General features: G+C 41.1%; 1 protein-coding gene across 2 annotated transcripts in view; it reads right to left on the minus strand.

Moving 5' to 3' along the window:
• Positions 1 to 1626: 1626 nt before the first annotated feature.
• The window catches only part of SETD5 (SET domain containing 5), a gene marked incomplete at both ends in the record, with an annotated part of 42802 nt that continues 25076 nt past the window's right edge, over positions 1627 to 19352 (minus strand). For both annotated transcript variants that reach the window (XM_079713144.1, XM_079713143.1), the window contains 6 exons: positions 1627 to 2235; positions 2566 to 2654; positions 3131 to 3264; positions 4148 to 4446; positions 7231 to 7701; positions 12672 to 12916. In XM_079713144.1, coding sequence (XP_079569270.1) covers positions 1627 to 2235; positions 2566 to 2654; positions 3131 to 3264; positions 4148 to 4446; positions 7231 to 7701; positions 12672 to 12916 — 1847 coding nt within the window. The remainder of the gene's footprint in view (positions 2236 to 2565; positions 2655 to 3130; positions 3265 to 4147; positions 4447 to 7230; positions 7702 to 12671; positions 12917 to 19352) is intronic.

Consider the following 19352-nt stretch of genomic DNA (forward strand, 5'->3'; position numbering starts at 1 on the left):
GACTGATGGGTTTGTGGGGGAAACGAAAAGTATTCTGCTGAAGTCTCAGCATTAAAAAAAATCTCCCCTCATTTGAGCAAACACCTGATTTCAATTTTGAAAAAGTGAAATTTTGTAACAGTCACACACAAAGAGAGAAGACTGTGCATATGATAGTTGTAGGAGAGGGTAGAAAGAAAGGGGATGTAAGAGGCTGAGGGGAAAAAGGAGAAAACAAACTGGAGGGAAGGAAGGAGGGAGACTCACAGTATTATCTTGTCCAAAAGAAAGAAGTAAGGTCCACTGCAGCACCAGGGATTACACCTGTCAGATATCTGCTACCCCTACCATGGTTATAACTGAATACAAAATTAGATAAATAAAAACACGCCGGATATTACAGTAAACAAGTGAAAGAAATAAGCTGGCAACCGTATGGAATTTAAAAAGATTGTGTACCCCACCTGGCTGGCTCCAGGGCTCCTGCAGGGGTGTACAACAGGCACAATGCACTGATGGGGAGAAGCCAGTCTGCTCTCATCTCTCATCCAGAACAGTGTTATTAGGTATGTGGGTGGCTTTAGAACACTCTCACCTGGGCCACTCTCAAATAAGCGTCTCCCAAAGAAACGTGGGACATGCCACACACAATCACAGTCCTGTCGGTGCCATTCCACAAATGTATCTTTCCACTCTTACCCTGCAGTCACGAGTGCACGCTCCCCAATCATGGAGGCAGTCCTACTCAGGGGATCATCAACTCCTGATTAATTGGGAGTAGAAAAAATAAAATTCAAAGAATTCCCAAACCGCCTGGGACCCTTCCTAATCAAATTTATTGCCAAAAGCTGATAAGTAGCAATGCAATTGGCCCATCTCAGTTATATCTCTTTTGCCTACTTACTTCATAGATTACTGAGCTGTGAAATAGCTTGGGGAAGGGGAGTGGGATGGTACCAGCTGGGGGCTCAGACAATCTACTAGGACAATCTGCTCCTGAATAATCAAGAGTTGACCATGAGCACTTCCTCAGAGATCCAGGCACCCCTCAGTCAGAGCACACTCCAAGCTTCACTATCCCTGCCTCTTTCTTGGTGTTTCTAAGACAAAGGTAAGGAATATTCTTGGGTGGACACATCTTGGCCAGATAACTGCTTTTGGAATGGTTTTCTTATATACCTACCTTTTTTCTTAAGTGCATAAAACCCTAACACTACTCAGATGGCTTGGGGCTTTGAGATTGGCTCTTTTCACCGTTTTTTCCTTTGAAAACTTTTTTTTTGATTTAAAAAGATGTCCTCACTGCACAAGTGACTACAGGATACAGGCAAGGATGGGAGACGGAGGCTTCAACACAACTCATTGCACTTAGAACCATTACTAACCGAAACACCATTTGCTTGTCAACAATGTACCCTTAACAGCAGGGAGAAACTTCTTTATAGTCTCTGCTTCAGACAAGATTTACATCTTTCTCCAAGGCCAGAGCCAGTCACGACCACAAGTCTTGTTTCTTGTTGACCAGACCCAATCCTCTGGCACCTTGTACCCCCTCCCCCAGCAATATGCTCGGCCTAGGTTCCAGAGGCAGCTGGAAGGAAGCAGCTATGGGCTCATTCAAGTTCTGTTTGCCCAAATCCAGAAGCCCTAGGAAAGTCCTGTCTGAGTCTTGACCCCTGACCCCTGCAGTGGCTGGAGCCGGTACTGGTGCACACCCCCACTCCCTCGATGTGGGTAGTGCTGTGAATTGGAAACCGCAGATACCCTGGAGGCCTGGTAGGCAGCTGACTGCCCAGCACTGGGCAGACTGATAGTCCGGAAGTCTGATGGCAATGACGACCTAGAGTTCTGAGGAAAGGAGGTGGAACTCAGAGTTCCTGTGCTGGACTGGGAAACCGAGTCTGAGGTCGGCGAGTCTGAGGGGCCCTGCGGGGTAGGGCTAGCAGCACTAGAAGGGCAGCTCCTCCTTGGAAGACTGCTGCCGGTGCTGTTTCCAGAATGTGGCTGGCTGCTATAATACCCTGGTGTCCCCGTAAATGGGGCCAACGAGTCTGTGGACACAGGGTGGGCAGGGCTGGAATAGGACGTGGAAGAGAGGGAGGATTCTGAAGAACCATGAGAAGGGGGGTTCCCAGGTCTCAGTGCAGTAGTTCGATAACTGTATCCCGGAGACTGGGTGGGATGTCCTCTAAAGGGGGAGGAACTCTGTTGAAGGAGGCTTTGTGATTCTGTCCGTGGACTATCACACTGCAGGAGCTAGAAAGAGTTGGGAGGAAAAGCATAAGGAGGTGAAAAAGTCCCTATTTAAGCCATTTAGGCTTGTGAATATTTAAAATATCCTACTTCTTCTTCATCTTCTTAAACATTTGTTCTTTTTAGGATACCAAGGACAGTAAAATAGCTGTCTCTGGTCACTTAATTTTTCTGGCATGATTTATTACCTGAAGGTGAGCAGGTGATGACTTATTTCCAAAGCTGCTGAAACTATATGCAAAGACGGCATCTCAACTGCAAAGGATGGCCAGGATCACAAAACATTTGGAACCCAGAACACATTCTTATGCCCAGAGCACCTTCTTGTCTCACCTGGTAGCTGTATCTGGAAGGGCTGTAAACGGCTGCTCCTTTAGAGAGTGCTGAGCTCAGTGTCTCTGGGCCTTCACCATCTGCAGGGTCTGGAAGGTAATACAAAATCAACTTATTTTCTTAGAATAAGTGTGAGAGATCCATTGTTCATTCAAGTCACCAATGCCAGCACCAACCCATGCCACTCTCCTTCTGACAAATCAGGTGAGTGCAGCATGCCAGGGGGGCAAAAGGAGTGGTTAATTATGGGGTGTTTTAAATGCCTGATCTGATTTCTGTCTCCTTTTTTTCTCTTCATCCTTCATCAAGGTGATTCCCAGGGCTTTGGAGAGATGAGTTACATAAAGGTATCCTCTGGGAAAAAAGAGCAGACAAAGAGCAAGCAATGCTAGATCTTAAGAATGCTGTAGCCCAAAAGAGTGAAAGCAAGACTGAGCTGGAACTCTGCATACAGGGGAGCCCAACTGCATAAGAAATGGACTCACCTCAGCCCAGCATTTGGTGTGCATTGTGTAGAGCCTGGCTCGTGTCCCTGTACCTGGTTGGCAGAAGGCCATAGGCTCACCTGAGTCTTTTTCTGTGATGTTACTCTCCCACGTGGGAGAAGGCTCTCCTTTTTGGGCCACCCTCACACTGCTTCGGAGGACCTTGGGGATGCTCCCTCCTTCTCGGAGTCGTTCTACTGATGTGGGAACCATCCTGTGAAGGCAATAGGGTGTGTAGGTTTATGCCACAGGACTTCAGAGATAAGAATCTGGAACAAACAAAGCTCTGACAAAAAACTGTACAACGTATTCTCTTAGAACACCCTCTAAACATTATTTTCTTCAGGACCAATTTAAAACAAGGTATTTTCTCTGCCTCAAACTATGTCAGGCACTTCAGAATAAACACTTTTAAAGAAAAAAGCAATTAAGGAAAAGGGGGATTTGAAGCTGTCTACTTCTTTTAACCTCCATCTTGAAATGCTAACTTTCTGTTCTGTGAACTCATGTGACTGGCACGTGGTAGCAGTTTAATGTTTCACAGATGAATGAACATTACTCCCTTGAGCCATGTCTCTCCTTTCTCAGACCTCATTTCTTCAGCTCAAGATCCCTAAAATGCCTCATTCTTTATTTCACTCATTTGATACTCAGTACCTGACTTCAGTATTATTTATTTGCAGTGTCCCCTAAACCAGACAAATCCTTTCAGAACGTGTCACATCTCTCTGTATATGCTAGCTGTGTGGAACTGAGATATCTGTTGTTAATTTAAGGGGAACTGAGCTCAAATCCTGACTTACCTTTCACACGAAATGAGAAAATAGAAGAGGCAGTGTTAGTGCCCAGCGAAAAAAATAACTCCACTGTGTCCACAGCTATATGCCATCCAACATGTTGTTTTGCAGGCTCGGTGGCAATTCTTTGCTTCGGTAGGGCTGGTGGATTGTGGCTGATACTATTAAATCAGCTGAATAGGGTAGACAGCACTGTTGGCTGGCTTTCTCAGATAAGCGTTTCCATACATCTTAGGTAAAGAGCCTAGACGTTTACTTCCCTCCTGAATTTAATCATTAAAGCATCAAACATAAACTTACCACCTACTGCTGATACTCTCTTGAGGTCTGCAGTGAGATGAAGTGCCTCTGGAATCTGATGGGCTTACCGCCTCCAAATGAGACATAGAGGAATGAGATGGGGAGAACTTTTTGTGAGGGGAAGATGGGGTTCGGGCTGAGGATCCCTGCACACCATGGGCACCAGTGTCAGAAAGTGAGTTACTGCTGCCTTGCCCAGCTCCTGCAGACTTGCTTTTGCTCTGTGTAGAGTCACCTCCCCCACCAGCAGAATTTTCCTTGGCTTCTTGTTTCCGTTTGCGGTACTCCAGCAGGGATACCTAGGAAGGAAAAAAGAAACAGGACCCTAGCTAGACATCATTAGTGGATCACTAGCAATGGGGAAAGAAGATGGAACCCTAGTAAACTGTTAGCAAGCCATGCAAACAAAGCAGGCACCAACAGGTGACTTTTTCCAAGTGTGAGAGAGACCTGAGCACAGCTACTTATTTAAATCAGTCAGAAACTGGTAAGGAAAAGAGAATACACTAGGAGATGGCATTTTTGAAAAATGGTATTCACCAGTAGACCTCAACCTTTATTCTGCCTTCAGAAAAACCTGTGAGATTACAGTTCCCTTCAACAAAAGTGTGCTATCATAGCTATTTGTAACAATGGTAGCACCTAGAAAAGGGAAGGTGAAGAGCTGGGAGTCTGTGTAGTTTGAAAAAGTCTCCTATTCTGATAGCTCTTCCTCGCTCCCCAGAAATCCCTAGAGTTAGTTGTTTAAAAACAAAACAAAACAAAACAAAGGGCTTCCCTGGTGGCGCAGTGGTTGAGAGTCTGCCTGCCGATGCACGGGACACGGGTTCGTGCCCCGGTCTGGGAAGATCCCACATGCCGCGGAGCAGCTGGGCCCGTGAGCCATGGCCGCTGAGCCTGCGCGTCCGGAGCCTGTGCTCCGCAACGGGAGAGGCCACAGCAGTGAGAGGCCCGCGTACCGCAAAAAAACAAACAAACAAACAAAAAAAAACAAAACAAAAAACACATACACACACACACACAAAAAAAGAAAAAGCCAATGCTTCAGTGTTTTTAAGTGTGCTCCATTTTTCAAGATATACCCAGGGATTTATTACTGTTACTGTTTTACACATAGAGAAACTAGTGTAAAAGGAGAAAGGAAAAGATTTCCTGTTTATACTTTAGCAAGCCAGCTCTAGAAAGCCTGTACTTGGAAGCTTCTCCTCAATCTGCCATTCCTCTGCCTTATTCTTTCCTGACTGCCGCAACAAGCCCCTCTTCCCTGCCCTGCCAAGTACACCTCCTCTCTGCTGTTACAGCACACTGTGCTTACACTGCCTGTCAACCTATTACAATGTCTTATATGCTTGTAAACTGTCATGTTCTACAAGGGCAAAGACCAAGTTTATTTGGCTTTTTATCTTTAACATACAGTGCAGAACTTGGTTGACAGCAGGTGCTCAACAATATTTCTGAAATAACAGATCATGATTTCACTTTTGCACATAATAAATGAAACCAGAAACCCAAAGACTGTTTCCACTTTTGTTCCTGCTAGTCAGTGCTGTTGATGCAACAGTATTCTAAACCCGGTGCTATTTTTTTTTTTTTTTTGGGCTGCACCTCGCAGCATGTGGGATCTTAGTTCCCTGACCAGGGTTCGATCCGTAGTGAAAGCACGGTGTCCTAACCACCGGACCGCCAGGGAATTTTCCCCGCAATGCTATTTTATTACAAATTATCTGCCAGTGTTTCCTCCTTCTTTTATCCACTTAGGGCTCTCATTTTTCTGTTCAAATGTAAAATATAACAAAAACACAAAGTAAGACAATTTTGTGTATTCATTTTCTATACACAATCATGGAAAGGGGTTAATAATAAATTCTGGTAATGTATTTCACTGTAATGCAAAGACAAAAAGCCACTAGGCTACATTTGAACAAGAGTACCACAGACATTTTGCAATTATGTGAGACTGTCACACACACACAACATTAAACACCTCTAGCTCTGACCAGTAAATGAAGTTGCTGTGACAACTCGAAATACTCCTATGCATTTCCAAATGCCCCTAGTTGAAAACCACTGACATAAAAAAGCACACTTCTGGCTTTGTAATTTATAGATCAGGCATCGCCTACAAGTCAAGCCCCAAACCAGATCTCTGCGACCTGGCTCTGCCCACCTCTGTATTCTCCTCCTGACTATCCCCACTATTCACCTGCCACCATAGCAACATTCAACTACAACCACATCACATCCCTGCTGCCCACTCAATGGAGTGTCACAGTTACTTGTTCTGCTCTCTCTTCTGTAAGACCTTCACCCCCTCAATTTGTTGGCTGATTGATTCCTACTTCCTGTTTTGAGATCAGCCAAATCAGTGAACTGTCACCTTGCACTCTACCACCCCTCAAACTTGGCTATGAACCTCTTCTTTGTTCTCAAGTACTCTCCACATATCCGACTTGATCAGGTTTCCTGTTAAGTTGTTCTCATCACATCTGAACAACTCCTTTCTCATCATTAATACAATTATCTGCTAATCTCAGTCTGACTTGCTATAAGCTCCATTAGGGCGGAACCTAGGAGGCAATATAGCATGGTGGCAATAAGAGCATGCAATCTGGAATCAGACAGACCTGGGTAGTGTCCTGGCTCTTCCATATACTAGCTGTGTGACCACGGGCAAGTTACTCAACTTGCCTTAGTTTCATCATCTACAAAATGGGAAATTACCCATCTTACAGGATTATTGTGAGATTAAATGCATAAGAAGAGCTTAACAGTGCCTAGAACATGAGAAGTAATATATAAAACATGTAAGTAGCATTATTCTTTTTCACTGCTTTATCCTTTGAATTGCCTAGCCACGTGTATGGCACATACATGGTAGGCATTTGAATTTGCTTAACATTTACAACACTCATCAAATTATATTAAAACAGTCTTTCACTACACATGCCAAGAGACCGTCTTACTTATCTTCATTTTCCTCACACTGAGCACAGTGCTGAAAACACAGTGGTAATTCAGTAAATATCTGTTGACTTATTCAGTTAAAGTTCTTCAAAACGGCCTATAAAATGTGAAACACTTACCTTTTTCCTCTGTGGGGGGTTCTGGGGGGCAGATGGGACTCCTTCACAAGCCCTTTCGCCACCAGGTGACATGGATCCACGAGAGAGGTCTTTCATAAAACCATGCTCATATCTGCTGGGAAACCCTTCTGCAGGGGAACAATAGCCCCCATCCAAATGTAAAGGCTTCCTATCCCCTACTAGGGGAGACCCTCGATACAATCCATCTGCTCGAGGCATAGCGTTCAATGGGGAGTAGGCATACATCAAGTTAAACTCTGTCCGAAATGTCTGGTCTGAGTTTCTCACAAGGGTCTGATGTCCATCTCCACTCCTGCTTGTCAAGCCAGTCTCAGAGGTGGGTCCGACAGAGGGATGAGGAGCCAGGTCAGAATGACCCGAGCTGATCAGGGAAGGTCTGTCAGCACAGCTGTTAGTGTTGGAGTCAAGGTAGCCTACTTTTGTCAAGTCCAGGTCTTTTCGGTGACAAAGCTGAAAGAATAAAAATCAACGGAGACATGGGGTAGAGGAGAAAGGAAAAAGTCAAAGGGCAGAAAAGAAGGGAAGTGAGGGGGCACAGGTGAATAAGAATAGGTAAGAGGGACGAAAGTAGAAGAGAGAAAGCCATTAACATCTGTAAAAGTCCCATGTAATACCAGTGTATACATGCCAGATTACCAAAGAATCCTGGCCTTCCCCAAATTGTTTTAAAGTCTTTCTGGAGGAGAATACTGGGAAAGTCAGAATTAGATAACTGGCCAAATGTGACTATTTTGCCTGCTTAGCCTTTCATCAGGTTTGCTGAGTCACCTTGCACTACATTCAGGGACTGGCAGTATAATTAGGGATTTACCTGAGCCCCATGGAGCCACAGAGGTGAGAATAGTGTCTTAAGATAACTGGCTTCTGGTGTTATTCATTTCTAAACTAATATTGATGGAAGGTGGGAGGAGGGAAAAAGGTGAAAGAAAGTAGAAAGTAGACGAAAATTCAAGTATTGAAGTTACTGGTTCAGGGAAGAAGAATGGTATTAGTTAACGACATCAACCAACCAGTTCTTCACTCACTTTCACTATTAAGTATGTATTTCTCATAAAACTTTCTGGCCACTCAATTCTTCTTTTTGCATCCTCTAACGTATGTTAACATACCACGAGGCCACTAATGCTCATCACTGCAGAGCATCTGAAATGCTGAAATGTATCAAAAATAAACCCATCTACCTGGTCATCATTACCTCCTAACATCAAGATTTTCTGCCACTATGTCAGCTATAGCTAACTCTCTAGAAAGAATAGTACCAGAAACCCAGATGACACACCATGTCAGCCTCCAAATTATGCTATCTTAGAATCTTTAGCAACTGAGGGAGAGCTTTACATTCCTTACAAAATAGAGTAAAAAGCACCCAGAAGATCTCTAGTACACTAGAATACAATCTTCTTCAGTTTCACATTGATCTATAAAATCCTACTGATTCAGAATTTGGTCACCTGTCACTGAGTTTAGCACTAACTTTTTACTGGAAGGGTGTGGGGTTAACAGTTTAGTTAATTTCTGAAAGGTTATGAGAGACTGTAACTTTCTCTTTAAGAGGAAAAAGGCTCCATGTGGATTCATGGAGTTAATCATTACTACGTTTGTCCAAATCTTTTAACAGTTAAGAAACTCTAGCACTAAAATCTGAATTTAACATCTCCATAGCAGTAGGATTTGATATTCTAAGAGGTACCATTTGTACAGCAACCATTTCCCAACCACTGCAGAATGGAGCCCTGAGTAACAGAAGCCACGGGCTGGCTTAAGCTGAGAGGCATGACTCTCCCTTTCTAAAGAAGCTGCTTAATCTATCAACCAAAGCTCAAAACATCCAGTTAAACAGCTGTCAGATTAACCCGGGAATAAGGCATAAATCAATGCCTAACTTTTCCAATATAAGCTGCTCCTTTATCAGCCCAAGATAATAAAGATCAAAAAACAGCTCCTACCAACTGTTGATATAACCTTCCGTGTTTAACAAACACACTGTTAGACTTTCTTTAACAAGGTTCCCACCACATCTTCAGCTCCTTTAAACTTGATTTCTAGATTCTATTCTTTAAGAAAACTCTTCAGCCATACCCTTCCCCCCACCCCCCCAAAAACAACAAAAACAAACCCATCTCACACTCACACACACACACACACACACACACTCACTCACACAACTACTTCATTTTCCTCCATCTACATTGAGAGTTCTGAGTAACCACAGGCACACATGGGAAGATTCATTCAACTTACAGTGACCAATCGGCCACCCTCCAGCCCATCACCCCATTCACTCAGATCCCCCAGCCCTCCCCACACAGGCAGGAGCACACTCATGCACACTCACTCTCAGCCTCCAAGTGTGATTGAGATGGTGTGATAACTACCTCGGGTGACAGGGACTCGGGCCTATTCGCAGGGGAACTCTCAGGGGAGGATATGTTCTAGAGGAGGGAAAAGCATCTTGTTATTCATCTACTCAAAGAAGCAAAACAAAACAAACAAAAAATAAAGCAAAAAAAAGCAAGCATAGATGGTTAGCCACAAATTTTGGGGGGTGGGGGTGGGGCAGGGAGAAGGGTAAGAAGGCACAAGGGAAATGTTCAAATGCAGAATTCATCTCGATGGACAGAATGACTTGTTAAAATGCTTCCTGGCGTCTTTGAAAGCATTTAAGGATAAACTGGTTATGTATCATGCTGTAAGTAAACATCTCAAGCAGATACCAAGAGTTAAATTGGTAAGATTTTACACTATTACAGTAAATGTCTTTCTATGTTAGATGAGATTTCCTACAGTACTTGTTATTGAGGGGCACCCTACTACTCATTCCTCCTGCTTAGGGGCACCTTTTCTCTTCACCCCACACCCTCTTCTGAATGTCACATTTCCTCAATTCTCCTGTGTGACTCAGGCCTGCCACCATTACCCAGGGAAACTGCTTAGCATGTTGGGGGCTGAAAGGGCTAGGGAAATGGCCAGTTCCTCTTGAATGACAGTTGCAGCAGTTATGATTGATGGATTCTCTAGCTCATAGGCTAGATGGTTCTTAACATAATCCAACTGGATCTGACCACCCCCACTAAGGTTCTTCTCTGATATTAAAATCCACTGTACTTTGAGGAATAGAGGGAAAAAAGAAAAGAAAAAAAGAAGGCAGATGTGTACACTTCCAGTGTAAACAGGGTCCTAAACAGGGCTACCGTTAGGGCAGCTTTTGCGTGAGGCAGCACTCCCGTATGAAACAGGAACTGGGCAGTTAAGTTCAGATGGGAAGGTATGAAGGGTAAAAAGCAGAGAATGACAGTGGTAGCTATGACAAGGATTCAGGGGCAAGGTAGGGGAGGGCCTCTAATATCACAGGCTCTGGACAGCTGTGGCCTGGGTGGCTGCTTCAGCAGAGCAGGGGTACTGGTGTTCGCTTTATTTGGTGGGGTGGTAGTATGTGTGAGATGGATAGTGGGGTATGGCTCTCCAGGCAGGAAGACAAGGGAAGGGTTATTCTGCTGGAAAGGAGGGGTTCATTAAACTTGCCCTCCCAATGTTGCTTTCACTCTTTTTTTTTTGATGCTTCCCTTTCCTCATGATCTTGTTTCTCTTCTACTACATGTCTTTTCAACTCATTCCCTTAGCATTTCTCACTTTCCTCCTTTCAAAAATATTCTTCCCCCAACCAAGCTGATCTTTACTTTCTGCTATTTCTGTGTGTCATAGTCTTGGATGGAAATAAGGCTCTCCACCTCCCCATACTAGAATATAGGAAAGAGTATAGCAGTTAGAATGGTGATAAAGATGGTCGGGATGATGAAATCTGTTTTTTGAATTGATGAAAAAGGCCAAATTTTCTTAGTTAAATCATGAGACTAAAACAGTGAAAACATGCACTGAACTTTTTGAAAGGATCGGCTACTTGATGTATTATATTTTCTTTCCCTCCTGGTATTCTAACATTATGCTTAGACTATGCATCACTAAAATGATCTCTGATTTAAAAAAACAGAAAATAAAACCACCTTACATTTGCATAGAATTTCACAGTTATCCAAAACGCTGCAAGGGATAGGAAATACACCAAGTGCTAAACCCGGCTGTTCTAGATGGCAACCCACCTTCTAATTTCACATTTAATTATAATAAAGCGTTAATTATAATAAAGTATGAAATTCTACTCCTAGAATCTACTGCTTCCCAGTGAGAACGTCCTCTCACGAAATTTTACCATCAAACTTTGGCTGCTAAATGAAAAATCAACTGCAATTAGATCCAAGTAAAGTTAGTAAGGCTCATATCAGCTGTTTTGCTATCTGACTAAAAAGAATGCCACAGGGAATTTGGTAAAGGGTAACTTCCCTAGAAATCAAATGTAACCAGAAGGTTCTGTTCGCCTTCTCAAAAAGGTTTGCTCCAAAAGTTCATATGGTTGAGTTTAGGTACAGAATACAGCTGCCTCTTACTTTCAAGGTTGCTAAGTTTCCTCTTTCTGAGTTAGCCTAGCCATTTAAAGGTTCAGGTGTTTTTAATCTCCATGCTCTCATAAAAACTGAATAGGTAGGATGGCACTGATTAGAACATTCACCTTTATCAAAGAACACATCTGGAAAAGTGCAAGGTAGGGTCAGAGCTGAGTGTTTAGTCATCAGAACAAATTTTTCTGAGAAGGAATAGATAGTGTCTGTTTAATTTAATTATAAACCAAAGCAACATGCGATAGATGAGTTTTTTTTTTTTTAACGCACGCACACGGATTCTATTCAGTAAAGCTGCCGTCACTCAAACTTGAATACTAAAGCAATTCAGAAGTAACTTTTTGAAACAGCTGACCAGAGAGCGAGTGTAATAAATCTGGTTCTTATAAATGCATGTTGCTAGGCTCTTTCTACTTCTCATTCCTAACACATGACGAGAAGGGAAAGTAACCTGGGCATGAAAAAAACCCCTAAATTGCCATAAACCATACCTCAGTGCTTTCTAAATCTCTGTTTACTTAGGCACACGAGAATGCAAAATAACAAAGACACTTCACTTATTTAAAGGCCTAGAAATGGAGGCACAACCAATCAGTATAACCTGAGCTCTCAGGCAGGTGTCATTAATGGTCACTAAGCAGCTAGAGGCCTATTTGAACCAAGGTACACAGTAAAGATAAAGATCTAGCATGATTATCACCTAAAGTAATGGAGGTTGATGAATTGCATGCAAAAGATAAGATGAGTGTCACCTGTGGGAGCACTATTCCTATTCTGGGAAGTATGGGGACTGCCAAGATGAGAGGCTACCAGGTAATAGGTCACAATGACCCTGAGGTTTCCCATTCTCTTGCTAGGATGGGCGAAGAACATGGTAAAGAAACATTTGGAGTGATGTATTTGAAATGAGGAGGTGCAAATAATGATTTTCATATTCAGCACTCCCAACAACCAAACCCAAATCACCTCAAATTGCAGAGGAGTATTGCAGCGACTAGCAGTAGTAAGAGACGTGACTGGTGAGAACATGAGGCTGTATCCATTTCGACACTCCTCTTCTGGGTGAGATGGGCCAGGTGTGGTCAGCTGGGGGCTCTTTGAGCCTGGATTGGGAGGGGGTGGTGTGACTGGAGAAAGAGGCCGCAGTAACTTGGTAACATTCTGCTCCATCAGATAGCGAGATTTCCATTTCTTTAATGGGCTCAACAAGTCTGTGAAATACAAAGCTTGGATGAGAGGTCTGAAATTACATCCTAAAGGGCTGCTTCACAGTGAAGCCATTATTAATCTCTAGCCCACAATGGCTGGTAACTCCACTTTTGCCTCATCCCATTGTTATCTCCTGCAATCAAACCAAAAGCCCAAAGACTTTTTAATTGTCACACTTAAAGTAATTCTCAGAACTCTCTACCTCCCAGAAAATCACCAGATGAATTTGACCCTTCTGATAACTAATCCCTGGAGCTAATTTCATCTCTCGTAGTGGAAAATATAAATTTAGTTTTTTCACACTGAATTTCTGAAAATCTCAAATCTGTGTCTCTTTGCTAAAATCACCCTCTACTGAATTGCCACGTCACCAGCTCAGTTTCAAGCTTTTATATATTTTTGCCATCCTTTAGCAGCTCTTTATGTAATATTCTGCTTTAGTAGGGAAGAGTTACACATGATTACTTGATCCTTGTTGAGCCCCTAGTTTTAGAGTGCTTCAAAGTGTGAAATCATTTCTACAGAAACTTCTCCCAATCATTTTCAAAAACTAGGGTGGTACTCTTTTTCTGATTGGAATATCCTACTTTCTACTGTACACTTCTTAGTTCCACTTAGAAAGGAAGTTAATATGCTATAAATTTTACTGACCACTCAGGCCAATGCACCTATCTCACTTTCTCAAAGGAAAAATCTATTTTTATTCGTTTACAGTTCAAAGCTATTCATTTACTTAATACCTACAATATGGAAACCACTGAACTAGGTAAGTGGGGGAAAATGGTTATCATGTATTCTATTTTAAATGGGTTTACAAATGTGTAAGAAAAAGAAGACATATATAAAACTTGTAATGTAAGTTTAAGAACCTCAACAGAGGTGATCATACTGCTATGTGTTAGTAAAAAAAAAAAAAGCTTAAGTGCTTATTACACACCAGGCACTATACTACGTGCTTTATGTGAATTATCAGATGTAATTTGAGTAACTCTATAAACCCAGTACTATTATTATCCCCACTTTACAGATAAGGAATTTGATGTATAAAGAGAGAAAGACTAGGTCACCTGGTTCCCATCTACATTCTTAATCATTAGATTAAATTATACCCCCAAGGCTTGGTGGAAGGAGTGACATTTACCCCAAGTCTTTGAGGAAAAGTTTTCGGACAGTAATCGGAGCTGTGCTTGAGAAAGATTCTCCTGGTAGCAATGGTTAGGATGAGAATGGACACTGGGAAACTATTTGGAGTTAATGGAGTAAACAGAAAGAGTTATGAGGCTTGAACTAGGGCAGCAGAGGTTGAAACAGAGACAAGAAATAAAAGCAAAAAACACTGGAGATACATATTTTTCCTTTCATATATATAAAAATTTTCCTAGATTAGAAGTATATTTCTATTTTCCTTCTGTTCCAGATACTCATTTTTCTTTTCTCCTTTTGAAAAGTGCCTAGGTATAAACAAACAAACATGTGATTCATGACTTACAGGTTTATATATTTTGAGAGTCTTAAACAGTGAATCTTTCAAAAGACTGCTATACTGCTAGGTCCAATGCTGTAACTACTAAAGGCAATTATGTAAGTGATAAAGTTGATTACAGAAGTTATAAAGTTCAGATGAACTCTCCCGCCCCCAAAATCAACTTAAAGGTCATTCATTTAAAATATATTTACTGAGTACTTATTGTGATATATTCAACAAGAGACCTGACACCTGCCCTTATGAGGTTTATGGGCCAGTGGTAATCTGCCTACTTTTTTCTACGAATAGCACTATATTTACAAAATTGTTTTTTTCAAGTTTCATTTTTCTTCTTTTTGCCATACACAGCTATCAAATTTCATGTGGCTAAATCTATCTTTTATGGTTTTTTACCTTTACTCAAATAATTCCCAAGGTTATCTAAACAAACACCCACATACTGAAACACATACATAACTTGAAATCATATCCACAAATTAATTCATTGTTAATATGCTGGTGTATTTTCATCAAGAACTCTTTCCTGACATGTCCTTACTCACCCTGTCTAAATCACACTGGACAATAACCTACTATTTTCAATCAGAAATACATAGTAAAAATCCTTCCATTACAATGACAAAAATGTTACAGTTATATTTTAATTTTATTAATAGTCTTTGGCTATACAATGTTCTATATTTTTATTTAGTCAAATGTATCAACCATTTCCTTTATTTTCTGCCTCTGATGTCATGTTTTTGTCACCCCACCCCAAGACTATAAAAATACTGACCTATTTTCCCTTTATCTCCATATTTAGTTTTTGAATTCAACTCAGAACATATAGTAGATTCGGTACTAGTATGTTCTATCCTTTTCACATGCCAAATGGCTAGCATATTCTTCCAAATTCTTTTGTAATTATAGAATAATCATATTTCTCTATTGATTTGAAATACGACATTTATCCGACTAGATACTGGGTTTAGTTCTGAATGTTATTCTGTACACTTTTTAGTAAAATTGTTTGGGCAATTCCAGTTATTCTACTCTAGCTCTCCAAAATATTTTGCCTATTCTAACATACTTGTTCATGTCAATGAACTGTAGAAATCATTTGTCAACTATGCTGATACTGGGACTTCCCTGGCAGTCCAGTGGTTGGGACTTTGCCTTCCAATGCAGAGGGTGCGGGTTCGATCCCTGGTCAGGGAGCTGGGATCCTACATGCCTCATGGCCAAAAAAAAAACCATAGAGCAGAAACAATATTGTAACAAATTGAATAAAGACTTTAAAAATGGTCCACATCAAAAAACAAACAAACCACTTTAAAACAAAACAAACTAACAAACACTATGCTGATACTACCCCCTCCCCAAGGCTGATTGGGGTTGTATTAAATTCATGAGTAATTTGTAGAGAATTCTAACTGAGCACTGTGGCACGATCTTTTAGCTACTCATGCCTTCATTTATATTCCTCCTCCTCATTATTATTATTATTTTGGCTGTGCTGCGCAGCTTGTGGGATCTTAGTTCCCTGACTAGGTATTGAACCCAGGCCCTCAGCTGTGAGAGCATGGAGTTCTAACCACTGGACTGCCAAGGAATTCCTTATATTCCTCTTCATTATAGATCTGCCACATTTCTAATTAGGTTTATTCTCCAGTGTTCACTATTTTCTGTTACCACTGTGAACTGGATGTATTTCTCCCTGTGTATTACCTAAATGTTATTGCTAACATGTAAGAAAATGTTTACATATTTCTGTACCCAGGTACCCTATTGATCTCTACCAGTTTTTCAGTTAATTCTCTTGGCTTTTCCAGGCAGAGCAGCATATTATTTGTATACAATGGCAACAAATACATCCTCTTTATCTCATAGATTTTCTTTTTGGTAATCAGTTTGGATAACAATTCTAGATGTTGTTAAATAAGAATGGTAATACTGGGATAAGTTGATAACCAATTTAAAAGTTTAACTAGTTTTCACCATGAAACGTAACTGGCAATTGTTTTCAGAGAGATGTAAAATAAAAAATCATTCAGTATGTTATTTTATTAGATTTATAATTAAATTCACATTTACTGTGCTATCACTCCCCCTTCTCCATTTGGCTGGCTAATAAACTATATGAATAAAATTTCAAATACTGAACCACCTTTACATTCCACAGAAAAGTTTTATTTCGCCATAATATACTATTCTTTTAATATTCTTACAGATTCAAGATTCAGATCAGTGAAATGTAATTCAAAAGTAGTACTGTGCTGTTTTTTGGAGGTTAATTTGATAAAATAAATTGAGTAAGAATTTTAATGCTACTGTATAGTATTCCACCAAAAGTATGTGTAATAGAAGATAAACCACAAACTCTAACATTTCTTTATTTGTTGAAACCCAGGTTGTTTTTATCCTGCATGTGTTTGCAATTATTAATAATTCCATGACTAACACTTTGTATAAAAATTTTGGTCCACACCTATTTCTACAGAACAAATACCTAGAACAACAACTACTAGGTTAAGGAATGAATTTTTAAAAAGCATGACAGGGACTTCCCTGGTGGTGCAGTGGTTAAGAATCCACCTGCCAATGCAGGGGACACAGGTTTGAGCCCTGGTCTGGGGAGATCCCACATGCCGCGGAGCAACTAAACCTGTGCGCCACAACTACTGAGCCTGCGCTCTAGAGCCCGTGAGCCACAACTACTGAGCCCGCATGCCCAGAGCCTGTGCTCTGCAACGAGAAGCCACTGCAATGAGAAACCGTGCACTGCAAAGAAGAGTAGCTCCCGCTTGCCGCAACTAGAGAAAAGCCTGTGCGCAGCAACAAAGACCCAACGCAGCCAAAAAAATAAAATAAAAAATAAAATAAAATAAAATGCATGATAAATCTTACCAAATTGCTAGTAGGGATATTACTTCCCTGTCATTTTTATTGCAAATCCTTTATCCCAATATTTTTGTCCTCTATTAATTCAGAGAACTAAGGACATAGAAACATTGTTTATTTAACTTTAATTAAAAAACATGGGGGCTTCCCTGGTGGCGCGGTGGTTGAGAGTCCGCCTGCCGATGCAAGGGACACGGGCTCGTGCCCCGGTCCGGGAAGATCCCACATGCCGCGGAGCGGCTAGGCCTGTGAGCCATGGCCGCTGAGCCTGCGCATCCGGAGCCTGTGCTCCGCAACGGGAGAGGCCACAACAGTGAGAAGCCTGCGTACCGCCAAAAAAAAAAAAAAAAAAAAAAAAACACCCCAAAACCCCAAAACACTGAATGCACATAGAATTTACTTTGGCAAAGATCTAAGTCTTTCCCATCCCCCATGCAAGTAAAAATTCCAGAATAATTTACCAAATCTTTCACTTACATAAGGCCTGCTTCTGGCTATTCTGTTCCATATATACATCCATTATTGCACCTGTACTAATTTAATTACCAGCTTCTAGACTCATATTAGAAGTTAGTTTTACACTTCTAGGTAAAGTACTTCTTTGTCATTACTTTTTCAATTTTTTCTTATTTTCATGTTTACTTTTTATGACAAACTTCCAAGATCATTTAATCAAACCCCCAAACAAACTAGTTTGATGGAAACTATCTGAAGCCAGGAAAGAAACTGACTCATTGTATTTCTTCTTTCCATTAATCAGTATGGGAGTTCCCTTCATTTCCTCAAGACTTAAAAAAATATTTCTCAGTAATGATTTGTTTTACATGTCCCTACCATTATTCCTAGGCAGTTTCTCAGTTTTGTTAAGTTCGGCAATGAAAATTTTTTTCTTCATTTTCTTGGTACATAAATGGTATTAATTTTTGCATATCCAGCAGTTTTATTGAACTCCTGTTAATTTTTTCAAATGATTGTTTAGGCTCTCCTAGATAGATATCCACATCATTTACAAATAATGAACATTATGTCCTGCCCTGCCTGAAGAGTAATACCATTTATTTCCATACAACTTTAGCTTCTAGGAACTTAGAATCTTTAATATATCCTAGTATATGACTAATTTCTGTAAATGTTCCATAAATGCTCGACAAGAAATCTGTAGATAATGACAATAATAATTCCTATTAAGGGTCTGATATGGTAATTTATGTACCTTAATTTAATCTCATATTAGCTCTACAAAGCAGATATTACTATACCCGTTTCACAGATGAGGCTCAGAGGTAACTTTATAACTTGCCCAACATCATATAGTTAGTAAAGGGTAGAGATGGTCTTCAAACTCAGGTCTATTGGATTCTTTCTACTACACCAATTTGTATCCCTTTTTTGATTAATATTTTCTTGATCTTTTTGAGAGGCAAAAAACAGAAACCAAAGCAACAAATAAAAAGAATTCCTCAGGATTTACACTAACTTGTAGCAACATACCAAGTCACTCATGTGAATACTGCTTGTTTTTTTTTTTTTGGCAGTACACGGGCCTCTCACTGTTGTGGCCTTTCCCATTGCGGAGCACAGGCTCCAGACGCCCAGGCTCAGCGGCCATGGCTCACGGGCCTAGAAGCCCCACGGCATGTGGGATCTTCCTGGACTGGGGCATGAACTCGTGTCCCCTGCATCGGCAGGCTGACTCTCAACCACTGCGCCACCAGGGAAGCCCTGCTTGGTTGTAATTAAATATTTTCCTGTTTACGTTGTTCCTGAAGGGCAAGGTGTGTCCTTTGAATGTTTCTCACTGCTAGAGACGAGAGAAGTTCAATAAAGGTTGGTGACTAACAGTCCTAATTCCATTCCAACCAGGGCACATAATAACAAAGGCACTTTCCCTATGAGTCTTTGCCAGTCAGGACATGAATTGCTAATACAGCCTCCCTTTCCCAACCTCAAATACATAGACATAGACACACACACACACACACACACACACACACACACACACAGACCATACACATACATATGTGTGTATACTAGATAGAAGATTTCAGTTCAGTTATACTCTCACCGTACTG

The sequence above is a fragment of the Hyperoodon ampullatus genome (assembly GCF_949752795.1).
Source record: "Hyperoodon ampullatus genome assembly, chromosome: 10".
Lineage (NCBI taxonomy): Eukaryota > Metazoa > Chordata > Mammalia > Artiodactyla > Ziphiidae > Hyperoodon > Hyperoodon ampullatus.